This window comes from Pipra filicauda, unplaced genomic scaffold (genome assembly GCF_003945595.2).
Source record: "Pipra filicauda isolate LSUMZ 115617 unplaced genomic scaffold, ASM394559v2 scaffold53_size3534045_pilon, whole genome shotgun sequence".
NCBI lineage: Eukaryota > Metazoa > Chordata > Aves > Passeriformes > Pipridae > Pipra > Pipra filicauda.
Window position 1 is genome coordinate 3,297,333 of NW_024104687.1, and position 25,578 is coordinate 3,322,910.

Below are 25,578 nucleotides of genomic sequence, written 5' to 3' on the forward strand. Positions count from 1 at the left end.
TTGTTCATACTTCTTGAAACACATGTAGCAGGCACAGAAAGTGTCATCGGATGAAGCTGATGAAGCATCTCCAGGATCAGGGTTACCAGTGCTGTCAGAGAGCAGCGTTTGAAGCAAGATTAAGGCTTATGGAGGCTCGTGGCCTGTTTGTCATGCTCAGCTGGCTGGTGGAAGCTGCAGGTGCCGGGACAGCCAGTGGGAGAGCAGCACTTCAAGGGAATTCAGTGATATTAGGCAGAGGGAAAAGTTGCTTCTATAAAGACATTGTATGGGAGTGCTGTGGCACCTGGGTCTTTCAAGGAGTTGCATGTGTGAAGTGCTTAGCATGGAACAGCCCAGATCATAGCCAAGGCCTCCAGGCATGGCCAAATCAAGCATAAATAGCAACAACTGCATAATTACTGCCAGAGATCAGATCATTCCTTTAAAATTCAGGACATAGTCAATAATACCTGTGTTGTGGTTCACTGGATGCTTTTGACATACTGTTTTTTCCTCCTAGGTTTTTAAATATCATTTTCTGTCGGGTTGCAGGCTGTCATTTAATAACCTTTGTCACTGCCTTTGCTGAACCCTCTTGCATGGAGGCAATGTAAACTGCAGTTTAACTTACAGCAGTATCAGAAATATGCTGATGAAACAACAGTAAAACTCTGGCCTTGGGCTAAAGAAATTATGGGATTTCTCTGACAATACTGGAAATGTCTAAGCCCTTGTTCCTCATTATTTGCAGAAACCCCTCAGCAGCTAATCTGACCTGTCTGCCTGTCTGGAAGGGTTTGGGGGGGTCTTTGAGGCAGGCTGGGAGATGCAATCCAGCAGCAGGCTCTGGAGAGCTGCACTGGGAAAGTTGATCTCATTTGGTCAGGATTTGGTAAGCAATGCAGAAGCAGCAGTCATAGCTGTGGGAATTGGGGACAGCAGAGTGGAATTGGGGACAGCAGAATGGAAAAGTGACAGGAAGGAAAAAAAAAAACAAACCCAAACCACTTTGTTCAGGTCATTCAATGTAACTGGTTAAGAATAATCATTTTCCTTGGGTAAAGTCAAGTAGCCTTATTTATCTGCCTATTAGGTTGGTAATTGTTCTAGCTCACACCATTTAAAATCTTTATTGACTCATTATCCTATTGCCAGTTGGTCATTAATATTTGTGTCTGCGTCACAGTACAGCTCAGTGGTTTCAAGCAGATGGACTAAAGCTAAAAGGAGCTCTTTTTAAATTAATTTCTTTTTTTTCTGTATCAATTAAAAAGTCATAATTGCAGATAGCTAGGAACTTAATAACTTATTCAAATTGACATGGTCTTTTGCTAGAAGAGCTGTCTAAAATCTTTCAGTGCATATATATGTCCAATAGGAGCCTTAAATACCATTTTGATAACTCACAGTACAGATAGGGACTCTGACAAAATGACTGCTGACCTCTTCTTTTCAGACTGTCTTGCTACATCATCTCCCACACTATTACAGCAATTAACTTAGTGTAACAACATATAGTACACTCCAATAAAAATGATAAGCAAACATATTAATTTGTCATTGGTTTCATGTGACTGAAGCCATTTTAACCTCTTAAAACTGCATTATTTCTTTTGTTTTCAGCCAAATTCTGCTCTGCAATTATTTGAGTTAGTGTTTGAGGGAGTAGCAATGGAATTTCTGCCAGCAGAATTTGGCCTGGTTCATATTTATGGTGGCTGCAGGGGGGGGTGCTTCTCTCTTGTTTGTTTGTTTTTAGCTGACAGTACAGTCAGATGGAGCAGAAAAATGACCCCAAGAAGCTGATGGACACTGAAACATCCCGAGCAAGATGACATTCAGTAACACACTTCCCAGTGCTGTAGAGACCCTCCTGAGGAAGGCATCAATAGTCACTATCCAAGTTGGTATAACCTGTGGTGAAACACTAAGTGTAACCACTGGGAATGCTTTATTAATTGCTGATATACCCACGTCTCTGATAAATTTATCCTAGGATTCAGTGTGCACTGAGAGGGAGTTGGTGAATCAGAGGCTGAAAGGATGAACCACAGAAGTATTTGTTGTACAGAGCAGACCTTCTGCTGCACTCAAGTGGTAAGGTGAATGTAGATCCTTCCTATTACTCAGCCATCCCATGGGAGCCAGACCTTACCCGTGTGCCAAAGGGTGTTGGCACCCCTGGTTTAACCCAGGAGCCACCGTGCCAGGAATGTCTTTAAATTCTCCAGAGACTCTTGCTGTTGACTTTAGATGGAGATATTAGAGCAGTGGATGAATAAAAAATCCAAAAGCAGCTTGATGAGATTATTTGTCCCTTTAAAACTTTTAACCCATAACATTTCTTGATTGTTTAATTTGTTTGTTGTTGTTTTTAAAAATCCTTATAACAAAGTTAAACACAACTCTTTTCAGTGTGTGTGGTTAACTGGCAGATGCCGTGGAGCAGATCAGAAAGCCCATGGACAAGATCAGAAAGGTGACTTAAAGGCTTGTCCTGGAGCCAGCCCTAACAGTGCCTCTGTGTTTGTGCTCTTATTGTCTTAATCGATTTACACAGCATTGACACGAGGTGAGCTAGTCCCTTTTTATCTTACAAATAGCAGGGAGCTGGTCTCTTACAAGACAGAAGGTGGTTAAACATCCATAAAAGATGCTCAGCCTGTGCTCTGGCATTTGCATTTACAACTGTGTGCTGATAGTGTGTCCATTAGCATATCCATATGAAAAGCACACAGTAGTTGGACATTTACAACATCCTGTTGTTGGGCCGGGACGGTGCATCTGTCAGCACAACTTTCCACTGAGTCCTTTAGAAGAGCAGCGGAAATCTGGGGAGCGGGGAGGCTGTGGAGCAGCTGGACAGTCCTGTTAAAATAAAATACCTGGAGAGTCTAACAAGGCGAGGATTGCGAGGAGAACAAGCGGAACTGGGACTGTAAAGCAATTCAGCGCGTGGGGGTTCGGGTGGGACAGTTGGGGGAGCTCACAAAGAGCCCTTTGGAAGTGTGTGTGCCACAAGGAGCAGGAAATCTTTGTTGTCACAGAAGATAACCCAGGCATGGATTAGCACAGGCCGTGCAGAGTTTCAAGGCTTGCCGTGCCTTCGGGACCTGCGATAGCAAAGGAGTTGTTTCTCTTAGAAAGAGATTTTCAAATAAACTACACCAACTCTTGTGTAAATATCTTTTTGTTTGTCTTTGTACTTGACTCTCTCTGCACTTTCTGCCCGTGGATCCCGAAGAAGGGTAGGTGTCACTGCCCTTTCTGAAAGAGTAGAGACACAAAAAGATGAAGCACTTCTGTGTTGCCATATGGCTGTTCCATGGCAGAGCCAGAAAGGGATCCAGGAATTGATCCTCAGTGGATGCAGAGTTGTCACAGCTCCACTCTGGTCTCTAACATCAGCTATGCCCTCAGTTTTTGAGAGCAGTGGATGTTCCTAACCCATACTTGTTTTCCTAATCAGCAGTGTTCTTTTTTTAAAAAAAAAAGATCTATGTCCCTGAAGTTGTGGGTACTCGTGTGCTGTCTACACAAATTGCATGAGTAAGTGCTTGCACTTTTGGAATTTAAACATCATTAAGCTTTAGGGTCTGAGAAATAGAACTAATTCTTTACAAACAAGTGCTGTTTGTATACAAACTAAGAATTCAACCCTGACAAGGATAACTTTGTTTTGACTGAATTTTTAATGGAGTAAATAGCAGCTTCAGAGGCAAAAAAATCTCAGCTTTTCATGGAATCATAGAATGGTTTGGGTTGGAAGCGACTTTAAAGATCATGTAGTTTCCACCCCCAGCCCTGGGACCCCCCTTTTAGCACAGAATGAAAGCTACTGCAGTATCATTCACTGTATTGTCAATACAAATATTTTGCTTAATGCAAATAAATATATTCATGCTAACTGAATGCCCAAAGATCTGATTTTTTTTCCCCTGACAGCTTCAAAGTGGAGATTTACCAACTATTTAAGCTCTACCAGAGTTTACTTATTTACCCACTTGCAGTGTGTTTCAAGTCTTTCAGGTGTAATACATTAAGCTGATTTGGTAATCTGCAGCAATTAAATGCATCTTGTCACTGAATGTAATGGACCAGAGATATTTTTCTTATATTCTGCTTTGTGTTTCCTTTCTGCAGATTCCTTTCAAAAGTATGTGTTGTTTTTATTGAAGACTTAATTCTAGTTTACACTGTTGTGCCGTATTATTGTCTACCCTTCTGTTCAGGGAGGTGTACTGTGATTTATGGTGTCAGATAATTTGTGCAGTAATGCTGGTATCCAGCTGTATTTGTTGGCCTTTTTAGAGATTTCAGGACTGGATGGACTTTGTGTTTGTTTTGATGTGCAACATCCAGTTTTTTACCCCTGAAAAATTCCATATGACCAAAATACCTAAATAAAGACATTAGTGGGTTTTTAAAGTTTTCTTTTAATTACAATTTAGTGATTTTTTTGTTTTTAGTTTTTGCTGTCAGCGTCTCAAAGTGGTGTTTCTAAAGTGTATAGTTTTATAACTGTACCTTTCCTTATGTCACCCTTGCCCACCCTTAAGTAACATTGGCCTCTTCTTGTGGCTCCTTCATATGCACCTATTAATCTGCTTTTATTCATGTTCAGAGGTAATGCCCTCCCATTTTTTAATCCCTTTTGCAATCCCTCCTTTGGATTGCCTCCAAATTATCCACTTCTATATATAGAGAGAGGTGAGCCATATGGATCTCGAGAGGAAATTGTGCTCGTGAGATAGCAGATGTAGAGATGAGTTTCAGACACAAGAATGCAAGAGGGAGTGGGGCCAGACAGTGCTGTGTGTAAGGATTTGTCAGGCCAGCCTTGCTATGTGGAGCAGAAAGCTGGATCACCAGAGAATGGGAATTTTAATGAGCTTGGCTGTACTTGGGACCAATGACAGGACATCAGTGAACGGAAACACCAGGAGATCAGGGGACAAAAGTAGCATCAGAGATGTGACAGCAAGATTTAAGCAGTTTGGATGAGCTGTGATGGCAGAAATCAGAGGAATGGAAAGGTTTGGGCACTGGGATAGAGAAGGAACAACCCAGGTTTCATCCACAGTCCTCATTGCACACACCAAGTGAAAAAAACACAAGGAAGTTCAGTGTTTCTGTGGAATTAGGAGAGCGTTGTGCCATATAAGGATGGATGAAGGCACTTGTGGCTGGCCTCCTTCAGGCTTCTGAAATAATTAGTGTTGTTTCAGAAGATGAAATTAAAGGTGAAAAATTGCTGCTGTTGAAATCGCCACTGGAATGACGGGAAAGCAGATTTGCAGAGAAAATATAATAGATTATTGCCACAAATACACTTTTTAATGTACTCCCCCCACAGGCATTTCCACAGCTGGGTTATCGCTGTCAGCCAGAACCCTTTTGCATCCTCAGGCCTGTGTGATGATCCCATGGAGGTTCTCCTGGGAAAAACTTGCAAGATCAGCCTCAGAATTAGCATTGATTTGTAAACATAACATGATCTGATACTTGGAGGTAACCTGTGCGTTGCGTGGGCTGGAAGAGGGAGTTTTACCTTCTGTGTAGAGCAGTGCTGACTTTTTGGGTGAATTACTCCCTGGAAGTGGCAGGGCCAGCAAGGGAGGCTTCCATGGCACCAGAAAAACATCCCATTGCCTGCTAGACAGCTGTGTCGGAAGGCAGAGGAGATTTTGATCCCTCCTTGCCCTGATCACTCACCATTCTGTGGTCTGGATGAGATTTTACACACTGTTACCCAGACTGTTGAGGACTAGTACTGACTTCTTGTTGCAAAACCTGTTTTAATTCGTCATTTTGAGTGTGTTTTTTACACGATGTCTAAAGCTGCATCACGTTCTGTGGTTTTCCATCAGCCAGCCAGGCTAAGGAAGTATAAATTTCTGCTCTTTTCAAGCTTTCTTCTGTATTGACCTTGTAACTAGACAAGTCATTTCTACTTTTGACCATTATGCTTAGTTTTGTCTCAGCTCAGCTTCATGCCCTTCTGACAGGAGATGTTTTACCTGGAGCACCAGCACCTTGGCCCTTGCAGAGGGCAACAACATCAGTTCTGCCCAGGTGGGAGGAAGTCCTGGTTTTGTTTATTGTTTGGTTGCAGGTAGATAACTCTCTGGTGCTGTTGATTCCCTGTGTTTCAGACAAAGTATGAGAGTGCTGGCAGGTTTATGCTGGAGCACACTGGTATTTGTCCACTGATGCAAAAGACTCAAATAGGATAAGTGCTTAGCATACTTGCTTTTAAATTAAGAAAACCTAAAACACTCTGAAAAACCAAAAGCAGGATAAAAGGCCAATTCTGGAAATCTCAGAACTAGTGCTCTTCCAAAGCCCTTTGAAGTTGTTGTTGGACAGTTGCCAAGCTCAGGCTTGTTGCCTCTTCCAGGGTTTTGCTTTCTGCCCCCCCGGCCATCTCCTCAGGACCTGCTGCTCCTCCTGCTCCTGTGTTAGGAAAAATCTTTGTCACGAAAGCGTCTATCCAAAATCTGAAGTTTAGCCTTTTACCGTGTCCTTAGTTGCTTCAGCCGTGTACAGTACAATGTGAATTTGAGGAGTGGTGGCTTCCAGCCTAGATTCCAGGACCACTGCTTTTTCTACTGGTGTCACAACCTTTACATCATCTGAAAGAACAGTTTTTTGTGTTCTGTGTGCCCAAAGGCTGCCCATAAAGGTTGGCAAGGGCAGTTGGCTGAGTCTGCACAAGGTCAGTGAGGATGTCTAATAATTGTCCTAACACTTTACCTGTTATGGAGCAATAATGAGAGTTTTTTTCATTATTTTCGGGTGAGTGAGCCTGGCAGATGCTGACAGCCAGCAGATGTGTAAAGTTCGAGGTGATTTGTAAGGGACCGGCTCATCTGACGCATGGTAATTGCATTGTGGGACATTGTCACTCAGCCTCGTGTCCTGCTCCAGCAGGATGAGGTAAAGGTCAGTTCAAAGAGCTGCTGTAGTGTGAGGGGCAGCTCAGGGCTGAAATTAAACCCCTCATATCCCTCTCTTCCCTGTGTTCGTGCTCACGATGTGCCTGGAGCGGGGTTGGTGCCCCAGGTCTGTATTTAAGGTTTGGGTTTGGGTGTCTGAGGGGTTGTTTTGATCTGGAGGGGGCTTAAATCCCTCCTGTGGTAAGGCTTAGAAAAAGACTCCTTACTACCTGTTGGTGTGTTAGTTTGGTGTTCATCTGTCTGCTTATAATTTTGGGTTTGGACGTTCTCTGTAGCTTCTCTTCAGTGCCTGTGTGCTGTGGCACTTCCCTGGCAGCCGGTGCAGAGCTGGTGCTGGCACAAAGCTGGAGGGGGACAGCTGGATTTTCTATCTGCTCCCTGCTTCCCTGCCTGCTCTGCTGTGCCCTCTGAGAAGGGATCCAACAGGTTTGTTTTGCCACAGAGATGCTTTTAGCTGAGTTTGCCGTTTGTGACACCCCGAAAGGTCAGAAGCTGCTCTCCCTTCAAGTTCAGTTTCGCCCGTTTCTGCTGGTGGGCATTAGGAGTGGTGTGAGTGGATTTGATCCATGCTGAGCCTGTGGATGGCCCCAAACAGGGAGTGAGAGGCAGCCTTGGGATGTCACAGCTGCCTGGATCATGCTGAGTCCCTGCGGCGTAAGCACAGTGCTGCCTGTCCATGTGCTCGGCTTGTGCTCGAATCAGGATTGATTCCTGGTGCTTATGGAGTTGGAGTGGGATCTTTATCACGGCCACGATGTATGGAAGTCAGCTGAAGCCTTGATTGACTGGGTTTCCTGGGTGTGCTTGCTCCTCTGTAATAAAACTGCTGAGAAATCTGTAATACACTGGAGATCTCGATAAAACGTGTGTCGTGTATTTCATCTGCTGGTGCCTCATTCTTCTGTACCTGCACTCATCTAATCCCTTGCTCTTTATCTTATAAGACATCACATTACAAATCTTGTTCTTTATTCTTCTCCCGACGTCCCCACACTTGCCAGCACTGGAAATTGCAGTAACTTGATCTGCACGTGCTTCCAGAGGTATGAACAGCAGGTCAGTTCAGAGCCTGGAGGTTTCCCATTAAACTGGCCAGCTCAGCAGCCGTGCCCCCAGTGCAGTATAGACTCACAGAGCAAAGCATCTCCCCTGTCAGACAGAGACCTTCAAGCCACCTCTTTTAGTTCCTCCTGGTGCAAAACCTACCTGACCAGGAAAACTGAAGGAGAGTTTTGCTGTAAACACGACTGCAGCCAGGATTTCCCTCATGTTGGTAAAAGCTCTCCCTAATTATTTAAGCTCTGAGTTAATAGTTGTTTGCTGATGTGTGTTTGCTGATACTGAGCATCCAGGGGTGGATTCATCCCAGTGTGTGTGTGTGTAATTATGCACACACCAGCAAGTGTGACTGTTCCATAAAAGGATTGACAGAGAGTAGCAGGAGGTCTTTTTAGGGTGCTCATTGGGAAGGAAAAGGTGGCAATACATTGGAAAGATATTTTTGTAGAAATAAGTCTCCTCTGGAGTTTTTGTTGATTTTTCTTTTGTTTAGTGTTCTGGGATATTTTCGAAAGTCCTTTTCACGTGGACTCCCATTTTCTGTCCAGCTTGGTCTAACACTCTGTAGACCTCACCTAAGCATTTCCTGAGCTCGTTTGCTGGGGTGATAAGTGATGGTGGGAGTCGGGGATGATTCCAGACTGCTCCTGCTTTGGTCAAGCCTTTCAGAAAGTGTAACTGTGTTTTTCATCTAAAATGCTGAGAAAGAACTTAAGTTTGTAGTACAGGAAAAGTGAGTCTTTGCTTTCCCCAAGCTGACCTGTGAGGGTGTTTGTTTGTCTGTGCAAGTCAGTGTTTAGCGTTGTTCTTGGATTCGTGTTGTTGACCTTTAAGAGGAGAAAGAATAGATTCTCATTCAACAAAGTTCTGCTTCCAGGCACTTGTGATTCATGGGATTTTTTTTTTCCCCAGGACTGTGCAGATAGGTTTTGCATTTAGAATATTTTTTTTAACCATGGCACACTCTGTTAGAGTTTGTTATGTATCCAAATTACACTGCTTTGCTTTTAAACTCCAGCTGAAACCGTGTCTCGAATAACAGATGTGGAATACTGTCATCCCACTGTCACACCAATTGTTCATTGTTCTGAGAAGGTCACATCATAATTCATTAACAATAATTATTCCCTGGGTACACCCTGCACTTCTTCACTCAATTGCTTCATTAACTTGTGAGTGAATCTCACATTCAGTGCTCCAATCAATGAAGATATATTTATAATGTACAAGTGGATGCTATTAGTTACAATATATTAACTGCCTAATTTAAAATAGAAAAGCTATCTTTATGAAGGGCAATTAACCACTAAGTGTAATTGATAATTCGCGTATCTATGATTAGGAAAGACAAATAATAAGAAAGAAATGAATCACCAGCGTTATGAAAGAGGACACTGGCGTGCAGTTTTAATGAGTAGAAGGGCCTCTCTGGGTCAGGACCAGATTTCCAAGAATCCTTTGACAGAAAGTTCGTCATCGGATGCGTTGCCTCGAGGTGGGTTTGGTGTTTGAACCAACCAATTGAGGTCATCTTCCCTAGAAAACAAACCCAGCATTATTTTGTTGTCTTGAGAATCAGTGCAGGGACTTTCTTAATAGAAAAGACCTTTTTCATCCTAACAGAAAGAAAAGTAATAATATTTTAATAAGAATTTATAAGCCTAGTGCCAGATTTACCTAGGTATCTGAATCTGCATGACCTCAGGTCCTCAAAGATAATTATACACACCTTCACACGAAATCTGACAAAAATTACGAATTTTTATATATTGAGGAGCTGAGTGACAGTCCCTTAGGCAATTTTTTTTTTTTTTTTTAAATTGTGGTACATTTTCAATGCTTCTGATTTTCCGTGGCCACTTTGAAATACGTCAGGTCTTCAAATAGCTGAAAACTCGAAACTCATCCTTTCAGAAATGGCCTTTTGGTGACCAATAGGTCATCACAGCTTGGGTCAGGAAAAAAGCCACTCAGAGGGAGAGGACTTGCAGGAGATTCACAGAATCTTAAAATGGTTTGGGTTGGAAGGGACCTTAAAGATGCTGTTGTTCCACCCCCTGCCACGGGCAGGGGCACCTTCCACTAGACCAGGGTGCTCCAAGCCCCATCCAGCCTGTCCTTGAACACTTCCAGGGATGGGGCATCAACACAACTTTTGCAGAATACCAGTCCTTGGCTCTGGACACTTGTGGCCATGTTTTCTTCCCCTGAGAAACATTTATTAATGAATCAGTTGAACTACCATATTTTTCAGGATTGCCCACCAAGTAACAGCACAGGTGTTTTATGAGAGATGTAACAACAAAAGTAACTGAGTCCATGCCAGTGTTGCTGCAAGCATCACTGCAACTAACTGGCCTCTCACCTGCAGTCTGCAGAAGTGCCAAGCCTTGCTGTTGCCTGCAGCAGGTGATCAGTAAGTGGAAAGGTGAAAATCCAATTTAAGATGTCAAGGGCCAGTGGTATCACACCAGCTGCTGCTGTGCAGTGCCTTCAGGTCGGGTGTGACGGCATCCATGGACCAGTTTAAAGGAAAGGAACTAGATTTAAGTGTTTTTATGTGTAGAGGGAGTGTGTGCCTGACACACTGGGGTATTCTGGGGATGGTGGACATCCCCTGTGCTGCCTGTCCAGCTCAACTGTGTGCTCCAGAGGGGCAGTTGCGTCCTCTGGCAGCGGCTCTGCACGTGGAAACTGCAGCTGCAGTGCCCAGAATCAGTATTTTAGGTGTATCTGCTCCCGTTCTGGAGTATCATCTTAATATAATTTTTAGCAAAACTGATGCCCTGAGCTCGTTTTCCATGCCCAGTTCACCCCTGCACCGCTCTCCCTCCCCAGGATCAAGGCGTCTGGGCTGAAGCTGCGGCTGTGCACCAACGAGACCCAGGCCACCCGCGAGAACTTCGTGAAGAAGCTCCAGGGGATGGGCTTTGACGTGTCCGTGTCCGAGGTCACGGCCCCAGCCCCAGCAGCCTGCCACATCCTGAAGGAGCGAGGCCTGAGGCCACACCTGCTCGTGCACGACGGTGGGACAACTGCAGCACATGCTGGGACACGTGGAGGGGTGGCAAAGGGTTTATTTTGCTCTTTGTCACAGGGCAGATGAGGGTACAGGAGCCAGTCTTGAACAGGGAGGTCTGAAGAGCGGTTGATCCAGACTTCGATTTAAAGGGAAACACAAACCTGAGGAAACACCATCAATTCAGTGGGCTCTGAAATGGTGAGGGATTTGTGATTCGTTTTCTTTTTTTCCTCCTTCTGTAGATCTTGTGCCTGAATTTGCCGAGATCGATAAAACAAACCCGAACTGTGTGGTTCTTGGAGATGCAGCAGAAAACTTCACCTATGCAAACCTTAATGAAGCTTTCCGGGTTCTGATTGGGATGGAGAAGCCTGTCCTGATCTCCCTTGGAAGAGGGTGAGTTAAGCTCTGTTTTTTTCCTCAAACCTTTGCATTTTTAAATTTTCACCAGTGTCTTTAATGGAGGCCAGAAATTGGTGTGGGCATTCATAGTATCAGCTTTTAAGTAGTTAATATGTTTGTCTGGGCTGAGAGTCTGATCTGCTCAGATACCTGTCAACGAAGAGGACTTTTGTTGCTTTAGGAGAGCCTCTTAAAAACCCATAGAAATAATGGAGAGTTTGGATTATGATGTGTGCAACCCCCAAGAGAGTGAGTATTGCAAGAGGCCAGTAGGATTTTAGGCATTGCTTGTCTTTTTGTCTTTGCTCCTGCAAGATCTCAGAGGTGAGAAACGTTGGTTTAACTGCTGCCTGTAGGCTGAACTGAATATAAATGATTTTTAATAGTGAAAGAAACCCAAAAATCCAACGGGCCATGCTTGGATAAAGGGCTATTGGTGTAGGTTTGTGATGCAGTTTGATGCTTTTGGTGCTTTTGTAGAGACAGATCCATATTTTTTATAGTTTGAATATCAAGCAATATTTTTAATTATTCTCTGTCCATTAAAGGTAAATTTTGATCTCCTGCTTTCACATACAGGAAAAATCCAGTCAGCAAGTTTGAATGTTTTCCTAAAAACAGTTAATTTATATGTGTTCTGAGGTTTTTAAACAGGAGGTTATTAATGCCAGTGCTGAATAATGCCAAATCCCAACAGCCTTGCAGGAGTTATTCTTATCTGTTGTGTGATGTATGGGCTTTAAAAAGACTGGGCACGTTTAGCTTGGGGAAACTGTAGTGACAACTTTTCTCAGTGGTTCAATAGACCATAATGGGCATGAAAACCCTCCATAGTTTGTAGGTTATTGATCCAGCTGGGTAGAACTTATCAGTGGGAAGGAGCAGTTCAATTCATTGCGTTGCCTCACCTGACACTCATGCTCTAATCCTACAGCACGGGTGAAAAATCCTTACTGCTTCTCAGAAGGATAAGGAGAAAATGTTGAGCCCACAGCAGAATGGCTGATGTGCATAAAATAACCAGGTTTTGTGTTATGTAATATCATCTTTCAGAAAGGAATATAGGATCAACCTTTCTTTAAGAACTGTAGTGTGTTTAATGCAAAAACGCCTTTGTACCCTGTGCATATAAAAGTTTTTGTTTGATCATTTGTTGATATAAATTAATTAAAACCCAGACTTGTTGTTACTTATTTTAAATATTATTTTTCATGTAAAAATATAGATTTTTTGGATATTCAGAGCTCAGTTTTCACCATGACCTTTTTGTTTAATGATTGATCATTTAGGTAATGTGACTATGAGTTCTCTGAGTTCTCTGATTTGGAGAAGGGAGATTATAAATTGCAAGAATTGTTCACCTGACTGCAGAAGCCTTGTTGATGCAAAGGGCCATACAGAAAACCCAGCCACCAGTCAGCTTTGTTTTTAAAGTGCAGAACTGGCACAATTGGGTGGATCTTTGCAAGGTGGGCAAGTAGGTTGGTTTTGGTCGAAGTTTTAGTTCATTCCATTGAAAACCAAAGTGTCAGAGTCACTGAAGCAGAATGCCCTCCTCCTGAAAATGGAGTGATTTACATTTAGCATCTGTTTTGGGCTGAGAGTGGGAATTGGCTTTGTAATTTCTTCTGTCATGCCACTGTCAGAAAATTAAGCTGTTTACACCAGACTATAGAAGGTTAATGGCTGTTCTAGCAAAGGTCAAGTGGTCATTTTAAAGGAAGGCTATGCTGAATAATCGAAAATGGCAGAAGGATAAGGCATAAAATCTTAACTGACTGCTCATCCTACCTTTTTTTCCTTTCATATAGAAACCTGTCTTTGCTCTGATCAGGAGAGCTTGGAAGACCTACATTGGTGTGAATTGCTGTTCTAGAAAAACACTGTAAAGATAATATCTAATTTCATAAGCTTCGTGGCAATGGGGCCATTTTTAGAAGGAACAAAATATAGCTTAGAGGGCTTTCTTAGTCACAACAAACAGTGCCTTGGCTTTCCTCATGTGGGAGGTGATGGTGCTCAACTGTTTGGGGTCTCCTTCCAGATCACTGAAGGGGTCACAGATGCTGGTTGGTGCCAGCCTTTTATCTGCCAGGGGGTCTCTGTCACTGTGCAGTAAAACACTGGACAAGTTCATCCTTCATATGAGCTCCTTGAAATCCCTTTGAACCAGTGGAGTTGTGTCCCAGATGGGCATCTGGTCTGAGATCTTTTCCCCGAGCATTGCGTGGTGCTGAGCCTGTCCTTTCCCTAATTCCCGGTGCTAAATTAAGGCTCTGGATTTTCTGATTGCTTGACTTTTTGTTGCAGCCATATGGACACCCATAAAGGCAGAGAAATAATAAAATGTGGTTTCTTTGTGTTTAACTGCCAACGTTTTCGTTTCATGGGAACTTTATCACTTCCATTTCCAGACGCTACTATAAAGAAACCGATGGTCTGAAACTTGATGTTGGAGCATATATGAAGGCATTGGAGGTATTTTATGGCTTGAATTATGCTTACTCGCTCTGTGCACCTTGTTAAAAGAGTAACTGGTATAAATATGGGCCATCTTCTGTAATTACTCACCTTGGTGGAAGGAGTTCCCCCAGATAGGGAGACTCATTTGCTGCATTCTAAAGATGGGTGGATTCATTTGTTTTCTGCCTTTGTTCTTTTTATTAATTTTTTTTTTTTTTTTTATTAAAATGTGAACTTTTACCGTTGTGGCACCTTTTTTTTGGAAGCGAGGCCCTTGAAAGGAGGAGCCAGAAAAGGAAAACATGGAATGTTGTCTGCGAGATATCCAAGAGAACCTGAAGAGGTCCATTTTATGTTTGGTGCAGTGTTGTTTTTGACAAAGCCCTTGCCCTTGACAGTTTGCAGCAAAAGGCCCTTATTCAGGGTCAATCCTGCTTTTAAGCCTGATTAAATCTGTGCAGAACCGGAACCCGACTGATAAGCCAAGGAGAGAAGGAGAGAATCTTTATTTTCCCTTTTATAAGCTTGAAGAGAGATTAAAAAAGGTACATAGTGAATGCAGAGAATAAGACAAAATAGGGTAATAAATAAACACAGAACATATATAATGTCTACTTGTGTACTTATATAACATATACTTGTAGCACATTAATTTGTGTCTATTTGAGTTTGGGGGGAGAGTTTTTGCCTCCCAGATTAAGTTCAGGCTTCTTGTCTAGGAACAAGCTAGAAGCAGGTGTTTTGGCATAGCACTGATATTTAGTTGCAGGAAAATGTAACTTTTCAAATCTGGCTGGTCACTTGAACCGTTAAAATTAAGCCAGGTGGTTGAAGAAACCCTCTACACCTTTTAAGGCCCTCCAGTACTTTTGGTAATTTCATATAAAGGATGTTTGTTATGTCTCTAAGAGTGATGCTCCTAAAAAAATGTGCAACACTGGAGCTGAGTTTGAAGACTGTTCCATGATGGAGGATGTAAAAGATTTGTAATTTTAGATGTTTCAAGAAGAATTTCTTTCCTACCAGAGAACTTCAGCCACTTCTGATATCCAAATCCCCTGATGTTTAACTTCAGCCGCTGATCCGTTGTGTTATTTAAGGGCAAAAATCAATAATCACATAGTTTTTGTAACTGGAATTATGGACTTGAACAAATGCTTTTCCAATCAGCATTTTTTGTGTTTCTCTCTTCTTTTTTTCCAGTATGCTTGTGATGTTCAAGCTGAGGTAGTGGGAAAACCATCAAAAAGGTTTTTTGAGTCAGCCCTGGCAGAAATGGGAGTTCTAGCAGAGCAGGTAAGGTTTCAGGTGCTCTGACCACGGGCTGTGCCAAACATTAATGCCCACTGATGCATTTTTTTCTGCTTTGCTATAACTTTGGAAAGCTACAGAAGAGCCTGAAGGGAATGTGACCAGGAGGACATGGTAAACTTTGGGTGGATATGCAAATATTTTTTCCAAATGCAGTGTGTTGCATATGGTGCAGAGAGATATTTATATTCAAGATCTTCCTATGAACTTACTTAAAAAACCCAAATGAATAGAAAGGAAAAGTTGTTGAAAAAATACTGCAGAGGGGAAAAACCTATGTTTGCTCATTCTGTCAAAAATGTGAAGTAGACAAAAGAGAATTGACAACCAAGAGGGTAAATGCTAACAGGTTGAATTTCTCCTTCCCTGTTCATACTTACCACCCTCCTGGAAGGTATGACATAATTTTCTCTACCTTTCTCAGGGTTCTTTTTAGCTTCCTGCTGTTTCCCTTTTTATTTCCAATGTCAGTCTGTCTTTCTTCTGGCTTGTGCCCTCCACACCTCTGCTCAATTTAGAGCCTTCCATCCCTCCATTCTCTGCTGTAGTTTCTCCTTCCACAGCATTGTTGTGTTGTGCTCTCATATTCACCTTCCTCCCAAACCATGTGGTTCCAAAGAACATGCACTTCTTTTGTGAAATTCCTTTATTTGGCAGCTAAAGAAAACAATACAAAAGAACAGAAGTTAGGTTTCCCAGGGAATCATGGAAGACTTTTTGCCTCACGAGAGAGAGAGAGAAACTTGGAGACTGGAGGCTGCAGAACAGTGGAATTGAAACCAAAATGTTATTTTTTTTTCCTTTAGTGTTGCACTGATTACCTTTCTTTTAGTAAAAGGAAAGGCAGAAGTAAAATATTTTATAATTTTGCTGACTGACCCAAAACCTCCTCCTGTATTACTGGCTTTCCAGAAACGTGCTGAATGTGTGGGGCTTCCTTATACAGCCCATTTTCCCCCTCTCTGTAGTTGTCCCCAGTTGTCTCCTCTTTATTGATTTGTTGTTATGTCACACAGGGCATAAGGATGAGTATGAGATGACTCACAAACAGCAGTGAATTACAACGTAATAATTCCATCAGGGGGGTTTGGGTGACATTATAAACAACAGGAGCAAAGTTTGGGTGCCTTGTAGGTCCCTCGAGTCTGGAGATGAAATTATGGCCCTGTAATTCAGTATGTGCTTGAATTGTACTTTATTATAGAGTGGGGAGATGGAAAAGACCTGGTAGACCATCTAATCCATCTCCTTCCCAGTGCAGGAATGTTCCCTGCTCCACATTTATTAATGTTTGGTCCAGAGTAGATTTCAGTGAGCCAAACACCCAGGCTGCTGTGAGTACCCCAGGGGCAGTGTTCAGGTTTTATGTGCAGGCAGCTTTTCCTGAGATTCATTGGAATACTTCCCTTTTAAACTGCATCTCCTTATTTCTACTTTTACTCTAATTAACAACAAATAACTTCTTGCCTTCCTGGCTGTTTTCTCTCTGCAGTTATCTCTAGGCTTGGTATCATTACAGTAGTTGTCTTTTACTAAAACTGTGTGGTTTAGCTCTCAGCAGCTTCCCTCAGTTTTGTCCCTCTGGCTCTTTCCTGTGCTCCCTTCAGTTTGTCCATATCTTTCCAGTTACAAGATAACTCAGCCTGAACTTAATATCCCAGTTACAGCCATGGAAATTATTCAAACCATACACCCAACCAACAAACACCCAAATCCTTTTCAGCCACAGAGTGGCATTTGGAAAAAAAAAAATAACTGGAAAAAAGAACAAAACAAACCAACCAACCAAACAAACCAAACAAAAAAAAAAAAAACAACCACAAACCACCTTGGATGCTGTTTGTGTAAATCACATACATAAAGGTTTGTGTTTCCTTTCTGCTCATATCAGAAATGATTGGTTTGCAGGAGTAAGAGGGAAGGTGTTATTCCTGAGTTTTCTATTCTGGTAACCCTGCGTAGTGGCATCACTTGTCCTTTTTCCTGGGCAGAGAGGTGCAGTTTTCCTCAGACACTGTTTTTCCCGGCTCATGGAATGCCAGGACCACGTCAGCCCACGGCAGTGAGGGAAGGTATCATTGCAGGGATGCAGCAGCAGAACTCCTGTCTCAGAAACTTTGTCCTGGGAAACAAATCTCATTTAATGCATCACCAGCCTGGTAAAAATGGTCCCACCAGAGAATGGTCCCTGTCGGCTTCAGGAGAATTTGGTTTGGGTACAGAAAAGCAGAGATTATTTATTCTTTTTCTAACTTCTCAGTGCTTGACCTTGCAACTTTAGTGTTCTTTTGAGAAGGATTTGCAGGCTGGTTTAGTTCGTGGAACATAATAATAAAACCTCAGTATATTCAGTTTAAAACCTCAGTATATTCACTTCAGTAAGTTCCTGTAATACAGTGTATTACATTTTAATCTTTCTCCTGGATGAACTATACTTCTCTGCATTTGTAGTGACATGACAAGGGCTGGTTTGACTTGCCTTTACTTTTACAAAATGTTTGCCAGTAATTTATTCCACCTGTAGAATGCATTTAATCCAAACCACCATTAAACCGTTTTAGATGAGCTGTGCTTTTGGAAACATATTACAATTTTCTTTCACCTGACTTTTAATGAAAAATACCTTTTTAATAAAGCTGTCTCACCACAGTAATTCTAGACAATGGCAATTCTGAAATTCCTCAAGCTGCTTTAATCAATAAAGTTATCACCAGTCGTTTCCCTTGATAACTGCTTCTTACTGAGACCCCGACTTTGCCTTCTGCTGCTGAGATGTTTTCAGCCTGCACTTAGAATAGGAGGAACTCCCCAAAGTCCAATTTTCATTTTAACCTTTCCTCAATGGCCTAGAAATAACAGATTGCTGGTATTACTTTAATAGATTGGAAATTTAAACCTCTTAGAGGTAACCAGACCTATCTTACAATTCAGTAATATGACAAAGAATAACACATCTTAAAGGTTACTGAAATGCCTAATTCATATGTTTTAAGGCAGCTGTCACAGTGGATGATTTTTACAGCTTTACAATAAAACCTAAATAATGTTAAGGTTCTGGTAGTTTTATATAATCATAAAAAGTTCTCTCTGTAGCAAATTGTCCTGTTTTAATGGGAGTTATGGCAGGTCATACCGGAGTCCATAAACTACTGGTAGTTAACCAATTCCCATTTCTGCCACCTGCAAGTCTCAGGTGGGAGTTAGTGGTGCATGAGAGCAGAGGGAGGTCACCCAAGAGTGGCACAGACAACCTGCTGTCGTGCCAATGTCCCCTCGTTGCTCACTGGCCACGACAGGGGAAGATTTCCCACCTCCGAAGGAAACGTGAACTGGCTGAGTGAAGATTCAAACTTCAGTCCTGCTGAAAGCTTTTTGAAACCTGGCTGGCCCTGCAGCTTTTGGAAATCTAAGACAGAAACATAATTAACATAACATGGGCTCCTGAAGCCTGGGAGATTACCACTTGGACCAAGGAGAACAGGGAGAAAAGCAAACGTGTCGTATTTCTTCTGTAAAGGGGTTTAATACGTTAATCAAGATTTGGTGTGTAAGCTTTATTTCCTTATGGCCCTGGCACATTTAGGTTGATTAATGCTATTAAACCTATGGCAAAAATCTGTTTAGGCATAAATATGTTTGACTCTGTGTTCAGTATTCTGGTGAAGTTAGCACACTGCCTTCTGTGCATCTCACTGTTTGCATCCTCCAAAGTACTGTGTCTGAGCTCATCCTAGTAAACCCTGCCCTGCAACACAAGCATGGTTGAGTAAATCAGGATATTCTTATCTTTCTGCCTCATTCATTTTCTTACTGCATGTTTTGTTTTCTGATCAGACACTTTCCTGTGATTTTAGTGACTGCTAGAGCTCTGTTTGCAAACAAAAATTACCCGAGGTTCCCATTCACCACCCCAGCAGCATCTCTGAAGACTTTACTAGCTTTGGCCGCTTCTGTGGGTAAAAAAGGTTGGCTCCCACCTCCATTCAGCTCTGGGTCCGTGGCACAGACAGCACCAATAAGATTGCTGACCTGTGGGGATTATATTGTGCCTTCCCACTCCCAAATTCTTGGAGGTCATGTTCCTGTCCTCCGTGATCACCCCCAACGGGGGTTGGGTTTGATGGGGACCCTTCAAGAGCAGTGGCTTCCCTCAGCTATGGCCCATGTGTGCTTAGTTCACTGTGTAAACCAAACACACCATCCCTCACCAGCTGCGTGGCTTAGGGAAATATAAATCACATCATCCTGATTCTTTGATGATTTGTCTTGAAACCGGAGAGACTCACTGTGTTTTTTTCCCTTCTTTTTAGTAAATTTGTAGCTGATCTAAAAAAAGTAACTCCTGCAGAACGATTGAACAAATTAATGGTGTGATCCCTGTGTAAAATGTGAACACAGACGGGGATCTTTTAATTCCTGCTTTCAGTGGGTATGTGACCTTTCAGTTTTATATCTTTCTCTCTCTTCTTACCATATTGCAGTCAGAGAGGAAGTTAAACCCAGGTTTGACAGGTAGAGTTTTTTTATTTCCCTTGACAGCGCACCTTTTGACCTCTATCTTCTTGCCAATGATTTTTTAAATCCTAAATGATTTGGGAATAATTGCTCCTCCTTTAGTGATTATTGCCCTTCACCGATAGTAAATCTGTGAAGTCCCTGGGGGCTGGAGTACATTTTTGTATGCGTATGCCACAAGCTGGCCTGGACAGGCATCGCTGCTCAGCTGCAGCTGCACTCACAGAGCTGCCACAGTCTTGCAGGAAAACTTCCCTGGCTGGGGTAAAATACAGCCCTGGTGGGCAAGAGACTGTTTGTTGGGCTGGCCTACTCTGCCCGTTCCCTTTGTCAGAGGAAATTCATTTTTAGGGTTATGAGAACACAGGGCTGAAATTGCCTTTGTTTCAGAAATCTCATCCTGAACGTCGGGGTTCAGTCTGAGCAAAGGCATGCAGTTGGTGGAGGGCAGATCTCTTCCCTCTCTCCCTCGAGGAGGTGTTGGAAGGAATTTTGTAAGAAGAAGGCAGTATAAACTATCAAAGACAGTGATTAAATATCTTGGAGCAGCTTGGGAGAAATTGGTGATGCTGGTTGGTTGGAGCTGTGTTGCCCTGTCCTGTGCAGCTCTGCATGAGTGGGATTATTGTCTTTTCCTTAGCCATGCATTCCTGCTTTATTTACTAATTCCTTAAATTTAACCCATCATTTTCTCCTCATTTCATATTGGGTTCCTTGTTTGGAGGAGTGACAAGGAAAGGTGAACTATCTACAGGAGAAGGCATCCTTTTAGGAACACATGTGTTTCCATGAGCAGAGTGGACAAGGAAAATGGTCCAAAAATGGAAGGATGGGCAAGGTTGAGCCCTGCATAGTCTGGTGGCTTTGAATGGGTTTGAAAGCAGAGCTGAAAAGGCAGAGCTGCCTCTCCCAAAGCCTGCTCTTCTCCTATATTTTTCCCAGCTCCAACCTCTTTGTCCTTATATCTCTCTACTCCCTAAGGAACCTCTCAAAGCACCTCCACAGTTGTGGCTCTTCCAGGCAGAAGGAAGAAAAGGTGGGCATATATACACTGTTTCAAAATAAACCACTTCAGTGGTACCAGACGTTGAAAGAGTGTCCTGTTCCATCCCCTCCCCTGAGGGTTGGTCACCATCTCTCATGTCAATACTATTCAAAAACAACCTGGCAGATAGACTGGGCTGGTCACTACTGTTTCTAATCTTACACACCCCAGCTCATATGTTACTCAAAGGAGCATTTAGTTTTTAACATGAAGCTGTCACAGATCTACATGTTCCTAGACCAGTTTGGTTTATGAATACTCTCAGAAAATTTAGATATATCCTGAGATTTCCTTTACATGCTGTGCAATAAGTGGGAGAAGATCCCGTTGCAATTAGGTAATTAATAAAAATAGCTCTGGAGCTTTACCATTTTTAGCCTTCCTCAGTATGTATGGTTTAGTCCTGCCCAGCAGACAGCTCACAGAGTCAGTGACACAGATGAACTGGCTCTTGTGTGCTCTGTGAGAAAAGAGCTGCTTCCATGTGAAGGCAAAGGAAGAGGAGGATTTGGTATTAAACAGAACTGGTAACTGGAATGGCACCTGCAGTGCAGTCTTCCTATATGTTTTTGACCTTAAAGCTGCAGCCAGCTGAATGGAAAGGCTCGGCATTCCCATAGAATTCCCTGCTTCTGCCTGTGCACCACATTCCCACGACCTCTCTGACAAGGGCCTGTTTATCAGTTCTCCAATTAATTAATGTGTTTTAGATAAAATTCAACTTTGATACAAAAGGTGCAAAAGCACGCTTTAAAATTGGATTGATAAACCAGATTACAGATTTTCAGAGCTGCTTTGTTTCCCTGCTTTTAAGTGCTGCCTCTGTTCTCTTCAGAGTAATGCAGAACACCTTTGGAAGGTGTAAAGCTGATTTTTTGATTATTAATGGTAGATTACTGTTTTGTGTATATACTGGGTTTTTTTAAACTATAAAACCAACCATTTTCGATTTGAAGAATAAAATCAACGTAGTAATTTTTAATGCAGGATGATAATAAGCACTTGAAATTTTGTAGATGTGGTTGTCAAAAAGATATTAATTGATGCACTTTGATTTAATAAGAATCTTTAACAGGCAGGAAAGTGCTCTCTGCATGCTGTAAGTTTTCATCAGACACAGACAAATCTTAGCACACCCAGTTACCTTCTTTTAATGTAGTTTGTTTATTAGTATTTGCATAAACTTAAGGTGATGGTAACAGAGAGCATGCTAGGCCTGTACATATTGTGTCATATTGTGCAAAAATGAATAAATTCCGTTTTACAGTGATTTCCCAAATTTCTGTATCAACCTGAGAATGGGTTGGAAGCAAGCTCCCAGTGATCACAAGCTTAAGCTTTTGACTACTTTGTAGAATACCAGTTTTAAGAAGTTAAGCTTAATTTAAGCTGCCTGGAGTGTAACAGAAATGGATTGTTAGGAACAGAAGAGGCCTAACTTCATAAAATTTACCATTTTTTTTTAACTGTGTGCCCAGTCCCTTTGATTTTTGTGATTGATTACAAACTGTACAGGCGTGTGCTGCCCCAGTGCATTGCTGCAGGAGCCATAGCGTGAATTACATTCAAGGCAGGATGACTTTTAATCATAATCTGATGACAATATTATCTTGTTTAATTTGTCTGATGGCCGTATTAAACATCAAGTCAGGCTGTTTGTTATGTCAGGGGCGTGAGACGTGTGGCAGAAATGGAATTCACGGCAGTTTTCCTGTATTTCCTCGCCCTGACAGGCCATCATGATCGGGGATGACATCGTGAATGATGTCGGGGGAGCCCAGCAGTGCGGGATGAGAGCCCTGCAAGTGAGGACAGGGAAGTACAGGTCAGTGCACAGCCCACACATTCACAGGACCAGACTTTTTCCATGCCTTTTCCAGCTCTTTTCCTGTTGGTGTCAATGTAGACTTGCATTTGTTGTCTGCACAAGCACTTCCTTGGGCAGCATTGGGTGGATGGTGACATTTTCATTTGGGAAAATACTGTGTGTATGAAAGTGGTGGGAAGGGGAAGGCACAGTGTCCTTGATCTTTTAGAGAAATATTTTCTGCTAAACTACAGCTGTATCTTTTTCATCCCAGTGCATAGAACCGGTGTGTTTCCTGGGGTTTGTTTATTTTTTTTCTTGCTGCTGCATGGAAGTGTTGTGCACTTGATGTAAGACGTGTCTGAAACTTGTAGCATGGTTGGGATTATAAAATTAGATTGTCGATTCAGCAATCTCTGTGGGTCATCTCCCACAGCTTTATGAAGGGCTCCACATGTCTGCTCTTCCCTCCAGACACATTCAGCGCTGAGGTGTCTGAAACATGAGAGCTGTTTCTCCACCTCTTGCCTTACCAGGGTGCAGGATCCTGCTCATCTCTTCCAAGTGGCCCTTCAAACCCTTCTCCCTGCAGGTGTCTCCATGATCCTGTGCTTTCACTGAGCTTTCACAAGACCTGCCTCCCTGCAGCTGCTGATGGGGGACCTGAGTGCCCCTATAAACAGGCCATGGCCCAGGGTTGACTGATGGGAAGTGAAGGAACCATCAGGTGCTCAGGCCAGGTTAGGTTTGAGATCCACTCAAGGTCCAAGTGCTGTGCAGACATCAGTCCCTAAATTTAACCTTCTGATCCCATAACAGTCAAAATCTCCCCTTAACCATCTCCTCTTAACCATGATTGTGCCTCCCTGTAGTGTGAGTCAGCCACACCATCTGTCATCTGATGTCATTTATATTTTTACAGTTTTTCTTAATTTTCAAATACTGTAAAAGAAGGATGCTCCTCTGGGGAGGGATACAAGCACATGAAAGTGGTGCTTGCCACAAGCTATCCGAAAAGGTACTTGGTTAGTTTTTCAAGACAATGTGTTTCTCAATTTTCCTATTTAGTTTCTGTAAGGAGATAAAATAATACCCAGTGCTTTGATTCTAATGGACCAGTAAGTGATGGTCTTTTAAAAGACAGATACAGGGGTATTGTATTTTCTATCATTTTAAGATAGTACCTCTCAAAATCAGTTATTTATCTCAATGAAGTTTGAAAAATCTCAAAGGTTAAAGGAGTAAGTATATAGTTTGTGCTGTTGGGATTATTTGTCCCTAATCTGTGCAGTCCCAGGAGTTTGACTCAATGATCCTTGTAGGTCCCTTCCAATCTGAGGACATTCTATGATTATGTGATTCTAATCCTATTACTTTCCTAAAGGAGAAAATAAGGATTCAGTGGTTGATTTTATTCTGATATTATTTCACTTTGTGAATCCACATCATAACATCACACAGATACAGGTGCCACTGAAGGATATATCTCTGCACACAGAAGTAAATCAAACCTTTGCTACTGACCAAACCTCTCCTGGGCCATACTTTGCCCATCATAAAATGTGCCACAGGTGATGCTGTATCCAAACCGTTCAGGCAGCTGACATAAGCTGTGTGTACACACACATAAATATGTATAATCATATGCTGAAAAAACCATTTTCTTGTATCAAGTTTGAGTCATGATTTCACAGCTGAAAGGGAGTCACCAGCTGTTCTAGATTGTTTTCCAGTGTTTTGTTTCCTGTTTCAGCCTGTGCTTGGTGTTATCTGAATTCATGTACTATTGCACAGCAGTGAAATACAGATGAGTGTCTCAATTCCCCGTGTGGTGCCAGGCCTGCTGTTAGTAATTGGGAATAAAATGAAGTAACTCTTGTTTGCCAGGAGAGGTCAGAGGTGTATCTGTATTTTTAAGAATGACTTAGAAAATCAAAACACACAGTGAATAGTGAGAGAAACAGAAAAAAACAAGCGATGGGCAAGATAAATTAAACATAACAGAAAATGTAGTTGTTTGGTGGTGGGTTTAGTTTAAAGTATGATATATAAGATTTTGCACAGGCCCTGTCTTTCCCTTTAGTCCTTGCTGACACAGAGCTGTGTGCTGCACCCGAGCACCTCTGGATGGCATCATTGGTTCATGCACATGAGTGTCAGCCACAGCCTGAGGCTGCTTTTCCAAAGGTGTAAAGCTCAGCAGTGGCAGGGTTTTACAGTGGGATTGCCACAGGTTTCAGTCACAGAATCATGAAACCATAGAATGGTTTGGGTTGGAAGGGACCTTAAAGATCATCTTGTTCCAGGCCCCTGCCGTGAGCATCATGCAGCTCAGGACATGGGTGATCACCCCAGCTGAGTTGTCTCTCTGTTTCTACAACCTTGAGTAGTTTTTTTCCATTTCTGCCCCAACAATGGTGTCTCACTTCAGCACAACAAGTGCAGAGCTGATTTCTGAATAAAATAAAAAATAACAAAGGAGCTATCTGAGGAACCAGTGCAGCATTTTGCAAGTCATCCTGTAGGTCCAAGGGATGGACCCCCCCCCTCCATCCTCACCCAAATGCTGTCCCTGGCTGGCAGGCATCATCACCTCTGGTGCACAAGTGTGCTTTGGGGCAGCTCTCCTTGTTTCAGTGGTCAGTGCAGTTAACATGAACATTTTAGATAAAGGTTCCTCCCCCAGAGGGTGGTTGGGCACTGACCAGGCTCCCCAGGGCAGTGGGCACAGCACCAAGGCTGACAGAGCTCAAGGAGCGTTTGGACAACGCTCTCAGGGGCAGAGTGGGATTGTTGGAGTGTCCTGTGCAGGGCCAGAAGTTGAATTTGATGATCCTTGTGGGTCCCTTCCAACTCAGGATATTCTCTGATTGTGTGGTTCTGTGATTTTTGAGGTCTGCTGCTCACCCAGTGCCACCACAGGTTATGCACTGTGTCACAAAAGACAACACATCAGCCAGGATTTACTGTGCTGTTTATGGTATTTCAGAGGGGCTTCAGCAACCACGTTCAA

The 25,578-nt window shown here is 42.6% G+C and overlaps 1 protein-coding gene across 2 annotated transcripts in view; it reads left to right on the forward strand.

Annotated features, from left to right (window-relative positions):
• The window catches only part of LOC113990738 (phospholysine phosphohistidine inorganic pyrophosphate phosphatase), an 80,429-nt gene that overhangs the window by 1,528 nt on the left and 53,323 nt on the right, over positions 1-25,578 (forward strand). The window contains exons 2-6 of one of the 2 annotated variants that reach the window (XM_027726428.2): positions 10,839-11,026; positions 11,265-11,418; positions 13,839-13,902; positions 15,091-15,183; positions 22,492-22,583. In XM_027726428.2, the coding sequence (XP_027582229.1) occupies positions 10,839-11,026; positions 11,265-11,418; positions 13,839-13,902; positions 15,091-15,183; positions 22,492-22,583 (591 nt within the window). The remainder of the gene's footprint in view (positions 1-10,838; positions 11,027-11,264; positions 11,419-13,838; positions 13,903-15,090; positions 15,184-22,491; positions 22,584-25,578) is intronic. The other variant, XM_039387199.1, reaches the window with a different exon arrangement.